Genomic DNA, 23,215 nt, shown 5'->3' on the forward strand with positions numbered 1-23,215 from the left:
TCATCTCACACCGGTAAAACATGATCTCTGTTTCTATGGTTTTGTTGAACAGGAGGAATCGAGCTGGACTTTATTAGTCTGTGCTGATGAGACTTTCAGACAGATGTTTACGCAGGCTCAAGGTTTTGCAGTCTGTGCTGACTGCTGTGTTCTACATACTGGTACAGCTGCGGTGGGTCGAGGTTACAGCACAGCGCGGAGCAGATGTGGAGCGAGCGTCCTGTTTTCCCCAAACCTTTTACAACATGTTCTCTTCTTATCTTTCTGAATTCTTCTTTAGCCAGTTGTGTTGGGTTTTTGGTTTTTTTTCCCCCGAAAGCACTGTTTGTTTCTTTAGTGCCCTACAAATAGTATAAGCCATTTTTGTGATGCCACAGAAATCCATAAGAAATACTTTTGGAAACTGGGAACAGTCGTTTGGGTTTTTTTTTTTCCTCATTTTTTTAAGTTGAGCTTTTTCTAATTCATATCTACAATATCTTTTTTTTAGTTGTGGAGACTAGAATTTCTTATGATACTGAAAATCTAGTGCACTGTTACATAGGGGCCTCGTGATATTTTCTGGTTTGTTTTGTTCCATTCCAAATAATTTCTAGAATTTGCTTTGATTTCTGAGCTTGGAGCTGATATTTTCCTACAGCTATTTGCTATAATCCTAAGAGCTTTTTCCTGAATGGCAGTAATAAGCTCAGAGCCTTTCATTTTGTTACATGACGTTAGGTGTATTTTTTGCCTGTGATTCACTTTACAGTTATCTGCATTGAATTTCATCTGCCGTTTTATCACCAGTTGCTCAGTATTGTAAGATTCTTCAAGTTTGTCCTTTTCTTTACCCTCTTGAATAGTTTCATCAGCAAACTTTATCACCTCACTAATGACCTCCTCTTCCAGATCTTTTTATTTAATTTGGCAGCACAGACCTCAGGAAAGATTTCTGTAGAGATCTCCAGGAAGAAAATCTATCATGTAGTCTTGTCTCCCCTTCATGAAAACACATTTAAGCGTACAAGGTTCTTCTCTCTTGCTTGTGCAATTCAGTGTCTGTAGGAGCCTTGGTGAGGGGTCTGGTGAGAAGCCTTTGGGAAGTCTCTGTGGGTTGGATCACCTGGATCTCCCTTGCCTCTGTGCTTATTTACCCTTCAAAGGACTCCAGTGGCTTTGTCGTGTGCCTTCCCTCTGTAAAAGCCTTGGTGGCTCTTTTCCAAACCATCACAATTTCCCATGCATCCACTATTCTGCATTATACCATCTGCTAGTGTAACACCAGCACCTTGTTCTTTGTGGGTTTGATAAGATCTCTCCTTTTCTATTCCAGGATTTTCCTCACTTCCCAGCGACTCCTCCTTTCTGTCTTCTCAGCCGTACGTTGAGACACTTCCCACTTGTCCATTTGTCTGGTCCTACACATAGCCGTGATGTGATTTCCAGGAGTGAGACCCAACAAGTACTACTGTCCAACTTTCTAACACAAGCCATTTTGTTTGTAGAGCCTCTCCTGGCTGCATGTCTGTCATGCCTCCAGCAGGCAAGTCACCGCACAGTCCGTGGTTCTCACCTGTCTGCCTGATCACGAAATCACTTGCTCATGGCCTAGCTCTTGCTTCCAGCTGGGAACCCAGCCTGCAGCCGGGGGCGCATCCATGGTCTTGGGGACACGCAGTCATGTTCCCAGTGAGACAGACCCATCTGCAGGATTGTTCTCCCAACCACCAGCTCGCTGCTTCCTCCTGGGAGCTCTTCCTTTGCAGCTGGCATGGAGATGGGCCCGCAGTGTGATACCTCTGGAAGCCGTTCTGCATGATGCTCTTTGCTTCTCTTCCCTCTTCAGCAGAAATGGGGGAATCCGCTCAGAAATGAGACTGCTTCGTGGCTCTGGCAGCTGGGCTTTGTCAACAAACCTTACCCTCTCCTAAATTTCTCCTGTTTACCATCCAGGTTATGGTAATTTGTTTCAGAGGATTGTCTGTGCCACCCACCTGCAAGGCAGAGTAATGCACAGGTGACACAGCGCAATAAACATGGAAATCACCATCCTCTAGCTGGACTTCCACCGGGTTTTGTTTTGCTTTAAGGATGAGTAATTGCTGCAGTTCACCTGTAAGCCTCGTTGGTCTGCCTGGCTGCTGCTGCTGTAAATGGTAGTTACAGAGGTGGAGAGCTTGCTTCCCCCCCCCCCCCCCCACTCCTCCCTTTGCTGTGTGTGTTCGTTGCTCTGTCCATTTCTGGCTACGTCCTTTTTTCGGCATCTGCTAGCCAGGGCTGTGTGACACTTTAGAAGTCCTGACAGAGCGCTCAATCAGGAGTTCACGCTGGGCTGCCAATATCTAAACCATGCAGGGCATGTGCGTGGCGTCGGAGCATGTAACTGGGTTTACGTTACTCTTATGAAAACAAAAGTTTCTGTCAGGTCTGTATTTCTTTGATCACAGAGACCACGGGTCTTGATTAGACTCAAAACATCATTAATGTCACTGGGGAAAGTTGATAGCTTAGTTGTGTCCGTCTTTCAAACTAGCAAGATATCTGGTGTCGTGCTCTGAGGAGAGTTCAGCGCGTGGCAGCATCCTTAGTACGCTTACAGTGCTCAGTTACTCCATGAAAGCGTCGGTGCGAGGGTCTAGCAAGGAGCTGTCAGTCAAGCAGCACTTGTCCCTTTTCAGTGATCTTATTCTACGGATCGCTTTCTTTAACAGACCACTTGTTCCCGGTACCGTGCTTGCTTCCACCTCTCTTTTTCCATGGGTGTCACCAGAACAGAGTCCCTGACCTCTGTTGGGGCTGCTGATGGCAGCGTGAGGGTGATATGCTCAGAAGCCATCACCGAATGATTTTGTTACTGGTGGCCACGCCAAGATTTGCTTTAGTTTGTTTCCTGCAGGATTAAAAAAACCCCAAAACAGCAAAGCCACTTTCCTATGGATTCAGCAGCCCTAATAGTGTTGATTTGATTTTTTTTCTTTTTCTTTTTTTCCTTGTTTTCCTGTGAATAAAGGCACGTTCAGATGAACTCTGCCTGAAAGTGTAGTTGATATTTGAAAAGTCATGCAAATCAGATTCTCAAACATGTATCAAGCACACGGCTTTTTCCAGTATTGGGAGTTCTCGAAAAGTTTGTTACTGAAGAGATGCGCAGACTCTGTGGTAGGGCTGTGAACTCCTATATTCTCCTTCACCTACCACTCTAACAATGCCAGCCATGGTCCAGACCTTAAATTGCTATGTTCAAATAGGGTTTTTTGCTTTGTTTTAAGAGAGTATATAGCTTAACCTCTGTTGTAATAGCAAATGATATTAAGGTTTCACAAGCATTTAAAAGAAAAGATTTCCTTAAAGCTGCACCGTTTTAAGTGCTGTTGCAAATCTAAGTGAAGTGATTGCACTGGAAACAGAAATGCTTGCGAAATCTTAGCTATGATCCTGTCAGGGAGAAATGTGGAATCTCTTTTTAGAAAGATTTCTTTATCCAGCACCCTCTTTGTCTGCTCCATCATTTGTTACGCTTCAAAGAAAATTCTGTGTCCTGTGATTGACGTGCTGCCTTTTCCTGCCGGGAGTGACAATGCTTTGTGGTGGTGGAGCCATGGTGGATACCAGCCTCTTGTTCAGGTAGCGGGCAGGAAGAATGGGAAAACTCAGAAAAAACACTTGTTTACTTGAACGTGAAGGCTCCCAGTTGCACAGGACTGGAAAATCACTGAGCAAGTTGCTACCTCTCTGTCTAGTGATGGTTTTTGCTGAGCCCCTAGGAGTACCATGGGATTGATACTTAGAGGGTATTTAGCCACCTAATCTTTAGCTGCAAAGAAGAAAATTTAACTTTTCCCAGACACTGCAGGGTTGACAGTGAGAGTGAATAAGTAGAATTATTGAGTGTATGTTTTTCTTTTTATAAACCAGCTTTTTTTTTCTGGTCACAAAGGTGAGATTCAGATCTTGAACCAAAGCCTGATGTGGCTGCAAGACGATGTGCACGAAAAACAAGGGCCTAATATTCTGCTTCTGAATAAACTGTCTATGAATCCACCAAAGGAATTTCCTCTTTCTTCTCGTTTGCAGTCGTGTTGGTGTTTCTGCATGTAGCCGCTGTTTTCAGCATCTTCGCCCTTACTTAGTGCTAATTGGGCGCTTCTTGGCGTTGCAGGAGCTCACGGTACTTCCCCTACACAAGCTTTGGCATCTGTAAGGAAGAGCTGGTTTCCATGAAAGTGATACTACCCCTGGAGTGCCTTTGTTGCTTTCTCTGCCGAAAAACCAGTTTTTCCCTGGGCCATGTGCAGCGTGAGCTGTCTGTCCTGACATAAGTGAGATGTCCAAGTGACTGGTTATGCGGCAGCTTAAGACTATCTCAGTCCTGCCCTTCCTGCTGCTCTTGTCATATGCTTTTCATACCAGTGTAAGTGCTTGCCTGGTCCCACTGTGAGCCCGTCTAGCTCCTGGATCTCTGTGGTGGGGTGTCAAATGAGTATCAATGCCCCTTGCTGAGGGAGAGGGTCTGCTGGCCAGGTGTAAGGCAGGGCAGGACAAAGGCAGCCCTACTTCAGCCAGTGGAGCCTGCTGCAAAATCCTACCATGGGAGAGACTAAAGAAAGCCTGAAGTCACCAGCGGAGATTTTGGGTAACACAGATCTCATCTTTAGTTTGCTGAGTTGGAGCTAAAATCACTTGCAACTGTTTTTCCACGTCTGTGACCAGTTAGGAGAAGACCCAGAGAGATTCCTCCTGTAGAAGACTGCTGGAGAACAGAGTGGTCCTGCCATGCCTTCCTACCCCGTCTCGCCCTTCTAGCAGGTATGGTGCAAATGGAGTAACCTTGCCAAGTGGGCCGAAAAGTGAATTATTTATTTTTTCCCCATTATTGACAAGGTTAGTCTTCATTTGGCATTGGCCTTACCACGCTGCGCTGCAACCTTCAGTGGCCGTTGAAGACAACGGAGCGAGCGTCAGCCCTGGGCTGCAGGAGACCACGGTAGTTTGGCTGAAGCTGATCTGGATCATGGAAATTTAGAATATGTTTATGTAATATAGCTGATGGCAGAAACCTCATTGTAAAAGTGCCTTTAGGAACTGTGTTAAATAGGTACAGTATTACCACGGGTGTAGCACCTGTAAAGCTGAAGAACAAGGGGGTTGTTGGCAGAACATTTCTTTGCTAAGCAAACCTGCAGTAGCTAAATTTCCATTTTCCACACAGGAGTGAAATGCTCGTGAGCTTTCTAATTATGAAATGTAGAGTTATTTCAGGCAGGAACTAAAATTTCAGTAATTTAAAGGCAAGATTTTATATATACTGGCTTGATCCAGTGCCAGAGAGCACTGGCTGAGTGGGAGAGAAATGACATGCTTAGTGGTCAGAATGACTAAACTGGTGAGACTTGAAAAGCTAATGCTGCTCTACACCATTAGAAAACTGGCAGTCCCTGCTTTTTAGTGACAGAAAGACTTTATTTTTAGTGTTGGCGGTTGATCAAGTACTGGACTTGTTTCAAGCTCTTCTCAGATGGTATAAAGAATTAGCCTCCAACTGCTGTTGAAATAATGGGTATTAAAAATTGGTTGGAATTAGAGGGATGAAGATGATGAAAAGGAAGGGAGTAAAATGATAATCTAGATTGGATTTTAAAGTCAGTCCCACATGGCCTGTCTCTGGTTTAGAGCTATGTGTTCTGGTCTGTGAATGCAAATGGGAAACCTGTCCATCGAGTGCAGAGGAAGAGCCCTATGGAAGTGGAAAATCACTGAATTGGGTCCTGTTTGAATGAGAGGTGAATTAAGCGTAAGTTGCTGGACACATGGGAGCACAAATAGTACACGGCTGGAGGGGTTGGCATAAGGGGTTGATGTGGCTCTTTGCATAGTGAAATACTTCTATTTGTGGTCCTTGCTGATCTTCCCAGATTTGCCAAAATGCTATTTGATTAGAAATGTTAAATGAGGGGCAAAAAGATGACAGTCCTGTGTACCTATGCCTATCATCCTAGCAGAAGTAAAAGCAGACCAGTTTAACTTTCTTTCCACGTCAGCAACACGGAGTGCGTGAGTGTCCAACTGACCTTCTCCTTTACAGCGGTGGTTTCTTTTTGTCCTGAAGAAGCAGAGTCGGAGGCTTTGGCATGCCGAGGGCTACCTCGGTGAAAGCAGATAACGTACCAGCCAGTGGTGAAGTGAAGCGTGGTGCTTCAGTGTTCACTGGCAATGCCATTGCTGCATAGCTAAAGCAGAAGTCCTGATAATTATGAAGAATTTCACAAACATTTAGCTAAGCCAGCTATAGTCTAGTGCAGCAGATATTTACATCTACCTCTTTTTAAATAAATTGGTGTCCCTAGTGCACATATGAAGGCGTGGAGAGTTTCAAAACGTGGCTTCTATTCAAAGCAGCTCTTCACCTGACATTTCGTGCTGCTATTTCATCTTGAAAATGCTACGTTCGTGAAATAATTATGCCTTTGCACGTATTCCTCTCTTCCCTTGTGCTCTACTGGGTTTTTTGTTGTGCTAATCATCCTAAGAGGTATGTTGTTGGTTTCTTTTGATGACTGGCATGGATACTGCTGAGTACTTCTAGTTGTTGTGGGTTTTTTTCCAGTGGAAAAATCTGACATAATTCATATCTCTCTTCCTGCTTACATGAGAAGTATGACTCAACTGCTGTTAAAAAATGAAGCAACATAGCTAATTAATCAGAGAGAAAATGAATAATACCCTTTTTATCTCACTTCCCTCACTCTCCCCCTGCTCTCTTTAAAACAGAATTTACCTCTTTCTGCTGGTTCTAATACGATTGTGTCAGAATTAGATTTGCACAATGATTTTAAAGCATAAAGATTTTTAAACTGAGTTGATGGTACAGAGGTGCCCGTACAGGATATCGTAGCCATAAGCACACCCTAAAGCTGGGGCTGAGAAGGCAGAAGGGAAGGCGCAGAAGCTCCATGTTTTTGCAGGAGCAACAGTAAGAGCTGTTTGCTGTTCCCAAAATCACTGGTGAGTGTAATCTGTGCTACTGGAGATACAGGATCACTTGAAAGTGGAATTTTTGGTAGTGCGGGTTCTGACAAATGCCCCCTTAAGAGTATAGCTGTGATCATGAGACACAATGGCAAGGTCATACCTTCCAGTGCTGACAGTCGCTGGTGGTGACAGTTGCAAGGCTATTTTGGGAGTGCTTTTCTCTTTGTTTTCTGTGAACTCCTCTCTCTGTGTTCCCAGATTTAACCCTGATGCTGTTCAGCTGTCATCGGGCTTGCCTTCATTTGTGGAGCGCTGGCTGGTTTGCAGTATATGTTGACATCATATATTTACTCTTACTTTGCATTCAGTGGAAGATTGACTCCCTTCATCTCCCGGCTAACCTTGTTCCATGTATTTTAGACTTATGACAGGAGAACAGTAGAGAAGTAAGTCTTGTCATTTAATCCCTTTGTGACCTATGTGTTAAGACAGCATGACTTAACTGGCCTGCTAATTCTTCCAGCCCAGTGTGTTAACAGTTAATGTTGCTGCTGGTATCAATGTCATCCTCTGGTTTGCAGTAACTCTTTAACCATTTCTAAATCTCCTCAAAAAGCTCTAGTTGCACTAATCATATAGTATAAGGTTGTGGTAAAGAAAACCATCTCAAGCCTCAGGTTAAGGAGCAACCTGGTAGATCTTGGCTCTTGGAGGTTTCTCCTGAGACTGCTGGTAAGTCATTGAGGGTGGGAGTCATCTCCTCCTGCTGTAAATGGGTTTATGCTGGTCTGCAGGCAGCAGGAAAGGACAGGTACTGTGGGGGTGATACATCCCACCTAGCTTAGACAGGCAACACCCTCCAGGTACATCTATTTCTTTACACTTTGAAACTGTGGATGAAATAAATCTTGTGCAAGGAAAGGTGTGGGAACATATGGCTGGGACAGGAGGGACCCTGGCAACCTGGACTTAAACCTACTTAAGCTGTTGTGGGGGTCTCAGGTTGAATTCAAGACTGCGTTTGTGTGCACACAGAGAATGTTCTGCTTTTAGTTTAGTGCTTTTTATGGTCTGTGTTCACTGCAGTAACTCTCTGGCTCTTCATTTAGCCCAGAGAAAACCTTTTAATCAGTTTGAGTGTGTTGTGGATCTGTCTGATCTTGTCAAAAATGGTCCCACTGGTAGTATTAGGAAGGGATGTGCTTGGGTTGTATGAACAAAACCCAATTTTGTTGCCCCATAGCTAATGCAGAATCTTTTGTAGCTCATGGGTGGTGCAGTCTCTGCCACCCAAATGAGTCTAGGTCAGATTTCTAGCATGAGAACATCATTTAGGAGGAGAAAACTAGAGACTTGGGCAAATAAAGAATCTGAGCGATGGAGGTGAGTCAGTTCTCGATCAGAATGGCTGCAGACACATGGCACAAATGTGTGTGTACTAGTCCTTCCCCACCACTGTAAGGTCCCCTGGATTCACAAAGAATAAATATGAGTCTCTGTGTTTGTATCACAGAATCCTAGGCTGGTTTGGGTTGGAAGGGACCTTAAAGACCATCCAGTTCCAATCCCCTGCCATGGGCAGGGACACCCTCCACTAGACTAGGTTGCCCAAAGCCCCATCTTTTCTTTTTTTCTATTTAAATTTTTAAAGGAAAACTGAGGTATTTTATTTCATACAGAATCAGTTTCTTAGAAGTACTAATAGTCCTGTAGAGACCTTGCGAAGCCGAGAAGAGAGGCAGCCCTGCTGGAGAAGTCCCGGGTAGCAGTACCTGGGCACAGTCGGCATCGTGCCCTCGCTGCGAGGAAGGCCAGCCAGACCAGGGATGGCATCGCAGGGTGCAGCCCACGTGGAGGGGTGTGATCCTCTCACCTTTACTCAGCGCTTGTGAGGCTGCATCCAGACTGTGCCCCTAGAAGATAGATGTTGGTCCTCTGGGCTGACTCCAGCTGAGGATGTGAAGGTTGTCAGAGGCTGGAGCACTGCAAGGCAAGGCTGAGGGAACAGGGTTTATTCACCCTCGGGAAGAGAAGGCTTTAGGGACACCTAACAGCACCCCTTCCCACCCATCCCCCAGACCTATGACAAGGCTGCTGAGAAGACGGAGCCAGGCACTTCACTGAGAACAAGACAAGGAATATGGACTAAAACCAGGCAGGTTTCCTGGAGGAGAAAAAAAAAAAAAGTTCCATCTTGAGAACTTGAGGCAGTGAGCAGAGGCCAAGAGAGGTGGTGGCATCTGTCCTTGGGCATTCCCAGGCCCGACTGAAGAAGCCCTGGGCAACCTGTCTGAAGTCAGTGCTAGCCTTGCTCCGCACAGGCATCGTACCAGAGCCCCCCCCACGTGAGGTCCTATGTGTGTAGATAGATGCACAGGCGTATGCATCCACAGCCTGGAAAGCTGGTGAGAATTCACTGCAGACCCTGCCTTGAGCAGGAGGCGTTAGATGGGAAGTGTCCTGAGGTCCTTTCTAACTGCAACGATTCAGTGGTATATATGTTGCTGTTCTTTACCTGACTGGCACTGATGTGTGTTGAGAGCTGGGTGCTCTTTAAGCAATCGTAGATGGCTCCTGCTCTGAGGATCTCATTGTCTAAAATATAAACTGTTTCACCATGTGGAAGAATGGGGTGGCTTTCTGGGCAAACTGATGTATGGAGAAGGGTCCTGAAGATCAGGGCGAGAACACCCTACCATGAATGTGGGGTTGTATGGAAGAATCTCAGAGGTGTTTGTTAATACTTTGACTTAAGAGTTACAGAAATTGGGATCAGCGATGGAACAGAGGGAGACAAAGCATGTCAGGGGAGGGCTGGATGTATAAAGAGCTTTGAAGATGGTATCAACACTTGATTTCTGAATTGGAGGAGAATCTGGTAAAATAATTAATAATGGGGGTTTTGTGAGCAATCTGATTTACCAGCAGCATTTTGCACAGGCCAAGAGGTACCATACTCCTGGGAGGTTCAAGAGATGAATACTGGAGTAATTAAGAAGAGATGAAACATGGCCTCGACTGGCCTGACATCTCTAATACTCAATTAAAAAAGACAGCACGTGTCTGACTAGCTAGTTTACGTATTGTATTTACACATGACAAGTGGAGATGCCAAGTATGATTTCCATGTGGCAACCGTGAGGTTTGCTACCCAAGAATCCGACACAGTAGGATTATGAGATTTTCACTCTTCTGCACAGAGCAGTCCCTGAGATGGGGTTCTGTCACAAGACTGATGTATTCACAGTAGAAACAGGTCAGACAGAAGCCAAGCCAGCAGCCCTTTCTTCTTTTCCCTTCTTGCATCTTTCCTCCGCCTTGAGAAAATGCAGAGGGTTTTCTCTCTCAAATCCTGACCAATCAAGGAGGGAGCACCAGGGAATTAAATATAGCCAAAATTAAAACCACAGCAGTTATTACAGGTTTCCTGGCTGACTTCAGTTCCAAGCTCTTGTATGCACACTGCTGCTATTTTATTACATGATCATATGACACTGGGTGATGTGACATACTGTTTGTAAACTAAATATTTACTCAATGGGGCTGCATTTAGAAATGCAATATGTTCTCAGCCAAGTTCCCCCTTGGTAGATGCATTACTGTACGCAGTGCTTACCAAGTTCTGCAGGTAGACGGCAGCTGAAGTGCCCGTGTCGCTAAGGAGCTGTAATTCGGAGATGTAAAGCTGAAATGCTGACGAGAAGTGTTCTGCCTGAAAACAGTTGCACTGTTGTTCATGTATTTATTTATGTTAAACAACCATAATACTGGGTAAGTTGTGGAGAAAACAGTTGCCTTAATCTGGGTGCCTGTGACAGCACTGCTGATGTGCAGTTATTGCCACAGCTGCTGTGTTCTGGGTTTGTGACCACCCCCCTCTCACACGTAGAGGCGAAAGGTGGGGGGTTCTCACTCGGCTGAGCCCAAGTAGTATCTCGGGAATTTGTCAGGTGGTTTAGTTGCTCTCCTCCCTGCTATCCTGCATGTAGTGGGAACGTAACACCAGTCATAGGCTGGGCGTTTGCTAAATCTAATGCACACCCTAGAAAGTGAGCAGCATTATACTTTTTACACCTTGTTGGAGCTCGATTCTTGGTCCTCTGAACCCTTCAGTCTCATCCCATCTGGCTCCTATTACTCCCTGATCTTCCTCTCTCCGTCCTGTGGGGGATGCCCAGGAGACATGCAAACCAAAAACCTTGGCAGTCAGTTAGGGCTGTTGCATTGCTGATACTCATCAGAAGTTTGACGACGCTTATGTGTTCTGTATGCTCTGAGGAAGGAGCAAACACTAACAATACTATTATAATAATGAGGTTTCATTCAAGATAAAGATCAGATTTTGTCTGGTGGTTGAACGAGCCTTGCCAGACGAGCAGAGTTGTTCTGTAACGTTTCCTGGTGTCCCCTGTTTCGTTATTGTAATGTAAACTTTGTGCTTGAAAGAAGAATGCCTTGGCAATAGCTACTGGCAAAAAAAAATATGCAGTGAGTGTCCCTGGCTGTAAAGGGCTACACCTGTTATCTAAGAGGGGGAAGCTAATATGCCGTATCTGCAAATTTTAGAAACTGAGCGCTTCCTCCCTATGGAAAAACTGCTAAATGCTGGTCCCCTGCCAGGAGCTGAAGGAACACCATGAGCTGTGGATGGAGACTTCCCCAGCAATGCCCGGGATTTAAACTGTACGAGCCAACTTTCTTTGAGTGGTTAGCGGGTAATTCTGGGCACTGGATGCAGTTTGCATCAAAGACTGCTAAAACTGTAATACATTAGTGCCATTCCAGAAGCGCTTGGAGCTAACCAACTGCCAAGAAAAATACAAGGATGGCAAGAGATTAGCCTGCCGAAGATCTCCGATTAGAGGGAAAGATGGTCACTGTGCACTCCCACCCCATCACCTTGAAAGTTGTATTATATCTTTTACAGAGAAAGAAGATAAAGAAGGAATTAAAAATGTAGAGACAAAGATATTGTGCTCTGTAGTTAACCTTGCTCTTAGCCTCTTCTATGTGCATAACCAGGCAGCTGAGGGTTAGCAGTGCCTAAAATGGAAAGAATTAAGCCTATCCGCGTATGTATTTTTCTTTATGCAACGCAAATTTCAAGGGCAATTTAGGGGAAGGAGTGTTTCCTCACGTTAAATAACTACCTGCCAAAAAGGCAACGTTACTTCTCACCCACCTTTTTTTGACTTTGCTTCCCCCCTTTGGGGGTTGGAGGGGCAGGTCTCTGCTTTGTCATATTGCCATCCAACGTTGGCATTCTTACAATGTTCCCAAGGAACACTGCATCAAATAAAAGAGGAGAACTTTGCATAGCGATAGATCCTCTCAGGTTACTAAACTTATCCACTCTCCTAAATTTAAGGGTGGAGGATTAATAGTACTTAAAGAAGGACACATCTACCCCTTTTACTTCCTCTGTCCTCCTCTTCCTCCAGTAACCTCAGGTAACCCATTTTGCTTAGTTGTGGCTTGCAGTGATTAATTTTGGCAGACGTGCACAATAAAACATACAGCACAGCTTTTCTGGAGGGGTAGTGGCAGTCAGGGTGCTCAGAAGTTTTAGGTGGGCAAGTGTGTGCCTTGAGCACTTCTATGCAGTGAGAATTTCTGTTCTTTAATTTAGAGCTTGGTAAGAATGCTATAAATATATGTGAAACTACATATGAAACATTCATATATGGAGTTATGAATAGCATAAATGTGTGTGCAAATATGAATTCTGTGATAACATATAAGCGTTCATAAGTTGATACTTTAAATATATACACAGAAATGCATTGCATCTTCTAAAAGCTGCCAGTGATTCTGCCATAACTCTTACAGATGTTTTTAACGTTTGGAAGATCTTTAGAAATTCCTAGTTTTATTCATTATCCTAATTGTTTGCTTCATAATTATCGCTCCAAGATGTGCTAAATATGCCGTAGCATGGACAGGGATTGTTCAGTGCCACTATTTGGGGAATGCTGTTTTCTGAAACTCCTGCTCCACCTCACTTGCTAAAATCTTGGCCAATGTGATTAGTATTATGTAATATTACAAAAATGCAAAAAAATTCTTGCATTTCGATATTTGAGAGGGGCAAGAAGTCATACCTGCTACCATTAACGCAGCCTCAAGTCATTTAAAAAACTGTTTGTGTTAGCTCTGCTCATTTCTATTCTTATGTGTCACTAACTAATACTAAAATAAATATTTGCCGAGCAGTGTCACATTGCTTGACCACATACCTTGAACAGCAGTTTTTCAAGATACGTAGCTGCAGAAGGGTGGAGTGAGGGTTATTTTTCTTAGATATTAAGGAATACATTGCTGCTCCATTAAGGACTTAGTACACCTTTGTGCTTGACTTTATCTTCATGGCAAATGCAAACAGCAGGCATGAAATGCGTTACGGTTCCCTTGGGGAGCAAGCGAATGCCTGCTGTTGTCAGCACCCATGGAGCTTTGTCACTTTGTCATCGTTTTATCTCTTCAGAAGCCAGGCGAGTCAAATTACTGCCGATTTCTCTGGAGGAACAGGTGGGGTTTGATCCCATTATCCCTCCTGTTTCTAGCATGCATTCCATAGGAACCACACGAGACGGGGACCAACAGAATGACAAGGCCAATAACAGGCAGAAACTTAAAAGGAGGAGTGGAGGGGCTCTTTTATGCATCTAAATAGATATTTAATTTTAGAGTCCACTATATCCAGTGGCTTGGGCAAGAACGGGTCTGTTTTTTTGGCCGATTCCCAGTACGTGCAGATGTAGTGGGTGTACTTGGGTGGTTTAAATGATAAACAATGTCAATATAATTCTCTGTCAAATACATACAAAGCTCACAGCATAGAGACATTCTTGAGTCTAAATTTAGATTTACACTCAAAGTGCAAGTAATAAACAAATACAGTAAGTGTGCACAGGCATGAAATGTCTACCTCGCCGCTTTGTCAGAGCCACGCTGATAAAATTCTTCTTTGAGGCTATAATTCTTTAGTCAGCCAGAAGTGATTGTGCTCACAAGAAACCACTGCGTGGGCGAACTCGTCTTGGCTATTCTCAGAGCAATATGCTTTTGGATGAAGTCAGTTTTATTTAAGAAGTGGTATGTAATGCTTGTGTTCCCAGGTCAAAACGTAAAGAACTCATCAATTAGATTGTAAGTGTAATTTATTTGAGATGTGTTGGGGGAAAATTTGAAGTATATCACAATAAATACGGGTGGCAAAAAAATACAGATTAGTACTGAATTTTGCAGGCTCAGACTCAAATTCCCAAGAAATTGCTCCTTGAACTGAAAAGGGATTATGATGTTCCTCTGTGTATCCATGTCCACCTCTGTATTCCTACTGCATTCTAATGCATTGTTATGGATGTTCGTCTCGTAACAGATTTGTTTGCATAATTTGCAGGATTATGGAACTCAGGAGTGTATCCCTTCTAGAATATGTCTCAAAATTAATTGCGTGCATATTGGGTGCACGTTAGTTCTCCTGTATGAATATTTGGCTTGTGTTCGTGCTCTCATCACCTGCTGAGACTTAGAGGCTACATCTGTACTACTGCAGCAGAAGGCATAAGTTGCAAGAAAAATCCCGATTAAATAGTAAGAAAAATCCCCCACCGAGAGGATGGTGAAGCACTGGGACGGGGGCCCAGACCAGCCCTGGGGTCATATCTTTGCAGACAGTAAAACCAGGCTGGAGCAGGCCCTGAGCAACCTGATCTAACATCAGATTTAGCCCTGCTTTGAGCAGGGTTTTGGACCAGGCGATTTAAATAAAGGAGGACCAAGGAACAAACCTTGCTCCTGAGGCTGGTGGTAGAACCTGGTTTGGACCTGGTTTACATCCACGTTGCTGAGACCTAACCTTGTCTTACCCCATCGTGCTTGGACCTGGGGCTCCTATGACCTCAGTGTGATGCTCTTTAGTCCCCAATATTTTTTTGTTGTCTTTTTCCCAGTTCTACTGCCTGAAATGATCTAAGGGAAGTCCTGTAGAGCTGGGTTTACAGGATGAAGCTGTTTCATGCCTGAGGGTGGGAGAGTGTTGATGGACTGAGCAGGGTAGACGGAGTCAACCCAGGAGCAGTCTCATCCATTTGGAAGTAAACTGAAGTAAACTTTTTCTAGAATTATGCTTGTGCTTTTCTGGCAAAAATTAAGGTAAAGCAGCCTAAAACAGGGCCAGGAAACATGCTAGCCTTTCAGCACAGGCTCAGTCCAGATTTGGGCGCTTGAGTCTGCTCCTGGGGCATCCCTTCCTAGTGCCGGAGGTGTACCCTGTGTTTTCTTGTGTTTGCCAAGTAACTGTACGTGGAGTTAGTTTTCTGGAGTGTGCTTCCTTAGAGGCAAGAGATTTAAAAGCTAGTCTTTTGCGTGGCTGCTTGTGAGCCAGGCAAACGTAGGAGTAACTTGTGTTTGTGGGGTAAAAGGCTAGTTTGGGATTTGCACTTGCAGTAGAAATAACAAGAGTTGGATGCACGACTACAAGCACAACCACAGACTGGGCGGAGAATGCATTGAGAGCAGCCCTGAGGAGAAGGACTTGGGGATATTGATTGATTAAAAGCTCGACATGAGCCAGCAGTGTGCGCTCGCCGCCCAGAAAGCCACCCGTGTCCTGGGCTGCATCCCCAGCAGTGTGACCAGCAGGTCGAGGGAGGGGATTCTGCCCCTCTGCTCCGCTCTGGTGAGACCCCCCTGCAGTACTGCGTCCAGCTCGGGGGTCCCCAGGACAAGAAGGACATGGAGCTGTTGGAGTGAGTCCAGAGGAGGCCACGGAGATGATCTGGGGGCTGGAGCACCTCTGCTATGGAGACAGGCTGAGAGAGTTGGGGTTGTTCAGCCTGGAGAAGAGAGGGCTCTGGGGAGACCTTAGAGCCCCTTCCAGTCCCTGAAGGGGCTCCAGGAAAGCTGGAGAGGGACTGGTGACAAGGGCAGGGAGTGACAGGACAAGGGGGAATGGCCTGAAGCTGCAGGAGGGGGGATGGAGATGAGATGTGAGGCAGAAATCCTTCCCTGTGAGGGTGCTGAGGCCCTGGCACAGGTTGCCCAGAGAAGCTGTGGCTGCCCCTGGCTCCCTGGCAGTGTTCAAGGCCAGGTTGGATGGGGCTTTGGGCAACCTGGGCTAGTGGAGGGTGTCCCTGCCCATGGCAGGGGGATTGGAACTAGATGGGCTTTGGGTCCCTTCCAACCCAAACCATTCTACAATTCTATGATTCTCTCTCCTGGTGCAGCACATGCCTCTCCTTTGAAATAAGCAATGCAGCATAGATTGAACGTGTTAGATAATACAGGATTGTCTCTTTTGGGGGAGTGTTGGTTAGAGACAATTTCCTCATTTTCATTACTTGCTAGGATAGGAATGGATAATCAGGGTGGCCTGTGTTAGAGGAACGATCATCTGCAAGTCACCTGACTGCCGTAACTGGTAGACGTGCCCACATCAAGCTATGCAAAAGGATCAAGTGCTGAGATTTTGAAGGAAGTTCGACCAAACTGTTTCCCTCTCTAGTAACGAGGAACGAAGTTTCTGCCTGTGGATGGACACAGTAAAGGCCAGTCCTTTCGCCTCCTGGTCATGCTTCGTGCTTCTCAGCTGAGGCGCATGCGTTTGGATGTATGTATTAAATTGCCAGCTCATCCTTAAATAGCAGCCTCCAGTGAAGTGTAAATGCAACACAGAACGTGCTGTAGTCAGGAATTTGAGGAAGGAGGAATTCCACCCAGCAGAACTGCTGAGACTTGAAAATCTAGCTAGGTTTTCTTCTGGCAACTTCAAAGCTAGCAGGTCTCTGTAAGTGCAGGCTCTGGAATTAATACAGCACCTAATGAAGGGTTGTCGTTTTCTTCAATAGCTCACAGGGTCTGTAGAACTAACAGGGAAAGTTGTACTTTGTTATACTCCAGAAAATGAATAGACACTGCTGAATAAAGTTACTTCTCTCAAATTCTGCTTTTGCTGTGGTTATGTCTGTCAAGGGCAACATCCAGTGTACGGATGTTCTGCTTTAGTCAGGTTTCTCCAGCTCATGCTTTCCCTGTTCATCCCTACTACTAGTGAGATCTCATTTCGTTCATTGTTGTGATGTTATTTCATTGACATTTTGAGGGAACAATGTATTCTAAATACATATATAGCTTGCCTTGCTTAGAGGAATTTGATGCCATACTTAAAACTAATACAGATATATCATTTTACAGCACGTCCTCGCTCCGGGGAGATAACAGTGTGGGCGAGAGGAAGGAAACAGATCAATTGGTGAGAAGTAAAGCTTGAGCAAATTTAGAGGTTGTCCACCTGGGGACTCGCTGAGTTACAATTAAATTTTTGAAAGTCCTGAAATTAATTTATTTTAGTTCACAAATTCATGTTACCTTAAGTTTTAAGGTGTGCTAGCTCGCAGTGTGGGAAATTCAGCCCAGCAATTACCTGCTGCCAAAAAACTGCAAATCGATGTTGTACACTTGATTTGACACCAACACCTTTTTTTTTCTTTTTTTTTTCCCCCCTCTTCCTTTTCTCTTCAATCCTTCCCTCCCCTGGACGTCCCCCCCTCCCCTTCTCCCTCAGGCCTGTATAGATGAGAACCTGGATATGGTGAAGTTCCTTGTAGAAAATGGAGCCAATGTGAACCAGCAAGATAACGAGGGCTGGACCCCTCTTCATGCAGTGGCATCGTGTGGCTATCTGAACATAGCAGAGTGAGTGAGTTTCAGTCTGTTCTGGGTAACACTTTCCACGGCTTCCTCTGTGGAGCAGCTACACGGGCGATTGATGCTCTGAGACTTACACAACGTCTTGGGAAGCAATGCTGAAAATAGATGCATTTCTCCTGTTACTGAATTCTTAATTTGTGAGGATTAAGGTGGAGCCTGCAACTGGTTGGCTTTTGTTGATCCCATTACAGTGACTTAATGATTCATTAGATACTTAAGCTAAAATGCCAAGCCAAAGGGAAACACGATGGCTGACGGGCAGGCACACTGATCCGGACACGTAGTGAAGCACAGCTCTGCTCCTGCCTGTCTTTGCTGTGCGCTTCCCTCAGCAGGGAGCCCAGGTAGAATTCTCAGTGTTACCTAGGAGCGATTTGGGATTTTCTTCCCCTCTAACAGGAAAGAATTCTGTCTCTCTGCAAAATGTATGAGTGTAGTTACAAGCATATATTTATTCTGGCGTAAACTCCAAATAGTAGATATGTGACATGCTATTCAAAGGGGGACTGCGTCGCTGCTAACCCTTGTTCTGAGGCTTTGCAAAGTGACTACGTTTTCTTACCATAGACAGGCCTAGGTGAGCAGTACTGCACTTGCGTGGGGACTTTCGAGAGAGAAATGCAATGTTCTGGGCTCCGCAGTCATCAATATGCCAACAGCATCATTTCTTTTTCTTCAAATTTGGGTCTTATGTTTCTGTTTCTTGTGTGCTGTCTGACAAAAGATGGAGAACTACATAAAAGTAACTGCTTGTTATTTAACCCACTTACAACTGGAGCATTATCTTCTTTTATTTTTTTGTTTTGTTGACAACACAAGATACTGGGCTCAGTTTGGACATAACCAGGTGAAATTCCGTAGCCTGCCGTAGAGTAGATAACCTAGTGAGTACAAACATAAAATACATATGAAACAAGATACAGTAAATATAGCGGAGTTTTGCCCAGTAGATGTTTAAAGCAAAGCAGTAACCTGCTGTAAGTAAGTGACTTCCAACAAAGATTTGACTCTTCTTGGCATGGTTTCTGATTCCAGGATTTGAAATAACATTCTGCATCTGATCTGAGCGTTCATTATCCTCACAAAGGACTAATAGTCTGTTTGTCCCAGAGAAGATACTGATACCAGACTACTTGTTGTGCACCAGCAAGTGGCTCTGAGAGTTTGAGAGTTGCTCAAATATATGACCTGGAGTGCTAGAATAACTGGAACTGAAGAATAGGCAAACGTAAATGGTAGTTTCCCAACTGAAATATTTTTTTCTGAGATAAAGGCTGCATTATAGGTTAGAAGAATAAGGGAAAACAATAGTATTTCTCAAGATAGTCCTCTACAATATATTCTACAAAAAAAAAAAATCTTCTGTGGCTTATTTATTTCTGTGTCTTGTACTCCTTCTGGAACAATTCTTAGCTCTTTGGATGATCCTTTATCAGTTTTTTTTTTCATCTTCCCAAATACTAGTTCTTCAAATGAAAGATATTATTATTCTTTACCAGTCGTACCCTGCTTATATATTTAGTCCACTACAGCTACCAAAAAGTTACCAAAATTTAAATACTGATAACTATTTCTCAAAAGCGTTGAAAATAAATTTTAAAACTAAGCAACCTCACCCTCCTAGATTGGTGTGTTTAAACACACGCTACTTCTACTTCCCAGAATTTTACTGGCTACAGGATGTACAAGCCAAAGAACACATTAATTCTATTTAAATGAACTTTTGGTGTAGTTATAAAAAGACAAAAAATCAACGATGGCTTGGCTTATGTTGTTGTTGTTATTATTTTATTATTATTTCCTTTTTTTAAAAAAAAAAGCATAATCAGATTAGTGCAAGAACTCAGGGTATTTGAATAACTATAGAGAAACAAAACCTATGAGCCACTGGCTGGGGACCTTGCATTTAACAATGAACTTTTTAGTCTAGAAATTTGATAAGAATAAGGCACTCATTTGTTAATTGAACTTCAATGAGAAAGCCAAATTTTTTGTTCTGCTACTTGATTTACTGTAGAAGTTGCACTGAAGCCTGCACACAAGGTCTAATATGTTGGTTTGGGTCTCATTCATGTAGGTACTTAATTAGTCATGGAGCCAACGTGGCTGCTGTGAACAGTGAAGGTGAAGTCCCGTCTGACATCGCAGAGGAAGCAGCCATGAAGGACCTGCTTCTGGAACAAGTAAAGAAACAAGGTAAATCAGTAGCAGGATTGAATATGTGAGAGTTGGACCTCTAAGAGTTTCTGTAAGAAAATTCTGTCGGCTTACTGTCTATGGGTGAAGAGATCTGAAATCTGGCCCAAGAGGCAGCAGACAAATTTTGTCTGCGTAGCAGACCAGTGGAAGAAATGCAGAAGGTTCGTGGTGTGCAGTCTCTGTCCTTAGGATTCTTCAAAGCAAGACACCACAGTACTGAAATCCAATTCATTAGATCTGTTTGCTTTTAAAATGAGATTTAATTCTGATCTCTGGTATCAATCAAAGGCCTTGTTTCACTAAGACTTGATAATACAGAGGTGAGATTTACAGCCCTGCCAAGAGTAGGGACCAGGAAGTGAGTTTGCCTGGCCTGGAGTGACCTGCTTTATCCCAGTCCTTCCCGAGACTTCTCCTGCAGCCCATCTGCTCTGCCATTTCCCCTTCCTCATCAGGTACGCCTGGCTGAGGGGCTGCTCTCTGTCCTCTCCCTGCAAAAACATCACTGGTAGAAGAACGTTTTGGACAGTGAAACTTGTGTTATAATTAAGAAATGCTTCATCAGTGTAAAATTTTCTTCATACTCATGAAATTCATCTGTGAGTGGTTAGGTGTCTGTACACATGCATGAGACGTTTAAATCCTATCTATGAAGCTCATCAAGAGTGTTCGTGGAGGATGCATTTATCTCGACTATGTGGGAAGTGATGAGCTGAGACAAATTAAGCTGATACGAACCAAACTATCCACCCTGGAGATATATGGACTTCTTTCATAGCCTTGAGAAGAAGATTGATGGGGGGATCTAATGGCCGTCCTCCACTGCCTTGAGGGAGGCTGTAGAAGCAATGGAGACTCTTCTCAGAGCTGCAGTGTGACAGGATGAGAGAAAAAAGTCATAGGTTTGAACAAGGGCCATTCTAACTGCATATAAATATATATGGAAAAAATGTTTCCCAGGGAAGTGGTACAGTGTTGGAACAGGGACCCAAGGAATTTGTGGAATCTCCACCATTGGAGGTAGTCAAAACTCAGCTGCATTCAGCTCTGAGCAATTTGATCTGCGTTTGAAGTTACCCTCCTTTGAGCAGGGATTTGGGCTAAAGACCCCCAAAGATTCTTTCCAGTCTAGATTATTTTATGACTGCAGGTTGGTGTTGGGGTTGTTTCCACGCTGGATTGAATCCAGTCCTCTCTAACAGATGTATTCTGCTTGGCACAATGTGGTTACTTGATTTTTGAAGCTATTTTCAGGTATAGTTAGGAAGAGATCAGTCCCTTGCTACTTCGTCAACCCTGTTACTGTTCCACTGGCAAGTTTGTAGCTGTCCATCTGAGAGCTAGTTGTTATTTGTGTTAGTGTTCCTCTTGGAAAATTGATGCAGGATCATGTTCCTTCTGGTAAACAGAAACTTTTCACTTTCTAGTCTAGTGGTACTTGTGAGAAAGTTATTCTTATTTTGTTCCCCTTTTTCCTCCACTTTGAAATAAGCTTAAATAGCCCTTCTCCCTTACACTTAGTCTGCTCACATATTTAAAAAGAATTGTGTCTACGGTCAGCGTTTGTGTTACTGGCCTGTCCAAGCCATGCCTGTCTCCTCTCTGCAGTCAGGCTTCCTTGGATGCCCAGAAAGACAGAGATCCTTTCTTTACATCAGTGTAACTTGTCTCTCTTTAAAGTGGGTATCGAGAACCATACATGGTCGTAACACAGTTGAAACCTTACAGGACATTAAGGCAGTAATTCTGCTTCGGCTGCAGATATTTTGCCTGATGCTTCTTGGGATCCTGTTTGGCTTTTTCATGCTTCACCGCATTAGCGGTATCCTGCTAAGATGCCCTGAAACAACCATCTGTCTCCACCGAGAAGCTTCCCATTGACACAGTTTAAAAGGATCATAACTGCTGGAGTAAATGTGGTGTAAGCTTTAAATAAGTGTCCATCCAGCTCGGTAGCCTGTCTTCAACGGGAGCTATAAGCAGACGCCTGCTGCAAACTATTCCAACAGGACAAGCACGTGTGATTCCCCTCCCATACATTTTCCTAGCCTCCAGCTGCTGTGCCTCAAGGAATTCCTCAGCCAGATGGGCTTTCTGTGTACTTGTGAATCCCCTGTGGCTTTCTCTTTCATGAACTTGTGGGGTCCTTCTTGGGACCTCCTGCCATGTATAGCATTATGTTTAATAACTACAGATTTCTCTAATCCTTGTTCTGAAGCCAGTTGTACTTCGAATCTTTGCAACGTCCTGCGGTAGTGACTCTGAGTTGATAAGTGTTTTCTTTTGTTCTGTTTTAAACCTAACGCTCAATAATTTAGTTGGGAGTCATATCATTTTTATACTGAAAGAACTAACCCACAGGGACAGTTGCTCTTCAACACCCTTCTTGATTTTTGAGATTTTTCATCTTCTCCTTCATATTTTTTCCAGAGTCAGCGAGCTGGAGTCTGATTAATCTTGTATGGAGCTGCATTGTACTTCTGATTGATATGTCATCCTTACACGACCTCATTATCATAAAAACTCCACTTACGAAAACAAGTCTAGGACAGTTTTGCCTCTTGTTGGTTTAGTGACAATTGACACAGCCCATCAGCCAGACCCTCCTGGCCTCTCCACCTTGTAGCAGTTGTTTCCCAGGGTGGGAAACTTGTCCCTTTTGTTATCGCAAAGGTCCATAATCTGTGTCTCTGTTATACCAGATGTGTGTATTGATGAACTTACTTGATCTGACTTCATCTAAAGCAGATCTCTTAAACCATCAGAGTAGATTTTTTTTGGCCTTCTATCCCCAAAATGATTTAGAATTGTGTTTTGTCCGAATCTGGTGGTTTGCTGCTCAGTGGAATTCAAATACTTCCTTCGGCGTGCCTGGCACGAGTGGCTCTGGTGCAGGACAGATCTCTGGATGTGCAGCTTGCAGGTGGTACCGAAGTTTGAGTGAGCATACAGTTGGGGTCGTGCTGTTCTTGCAGGAGACGTCTTAGGATCATCCCTTCAGATCTTCACTGTAGATTATACTCTCACTATAGTTTAATTCAGTTTGTTAAGCTGTTGTTCATGACTTTATTTCAATCTAGGACACTGCATATTTAGAATGCAATCCTTCCACCCAGAGCTCACAGTTGAGATAGTCATTAGTCGGGCTGGTTTGCACCCAGTGGCTCAACTTTCAGATTTTTGAAGTCAGACAGCCAAAAACTTTCCAATTTATAAGTCTCTGTCAATGATGCGGAGTTCTCCCAACTCCTAGAAGATACTTTTGCTGATTCTTTTTTTCTTTTTGTTTTTTTGTGGAAGTTTACAAATAGTTTACTAATATTGTATAGCAAATGAAACATAGGGTAAGTTT

At 44.0% G+C, this 23,215-nt stretch overlaps 1 protein-coding gene across 8 annotated transcripts in view; it reads left to right on the forward strand.

Annotated features, from left to right (window-relative positions):
* Positions 1 to 23,215, forward strand: part of PPP1R12B (protein phosphatase 1 regulatory subunit 12B) — a 126,624-nt gene that overhangs the window by 16,362 nt on the left and 87,047 nt on the right. For 7 of the 8 annotated variants that reach the window (XM_054803563.1, XM_054803565.1, XM_054803557.1 and 4 more), the window contains exons 2-3: positions 17,519 to 17,649; positions 19,742 to 19,860. In XM_054803563.1, the coding sequence (XP_054659538.1) occupies positions 17,519 to 17,649; positions 19,742 to 19,860 (250 nt within the window). The remainder of the gene's footprint in view (positions 1 to 17,518; positions 17,650 to 19,741; positions 19,861 to 23,215) is intronic. The other variant, XM_054803562.1, reaches the window with a different exon arrangement.

The sequence above is a fragment of the Grus americana genome, chromosome 25 (assembly GCF_028858705.1).
Source record: "Grus americana isolate bGruAme1 chromosome 25, bGruAme1.mat, whole genome shotgun sequence".
NCBI classification, from domain to species: domain Eukaryota; kingdom Metazoa; phylum Chordata; class Aves; order Gruiformes; family Gruidae; genus Grus; species Grus americana.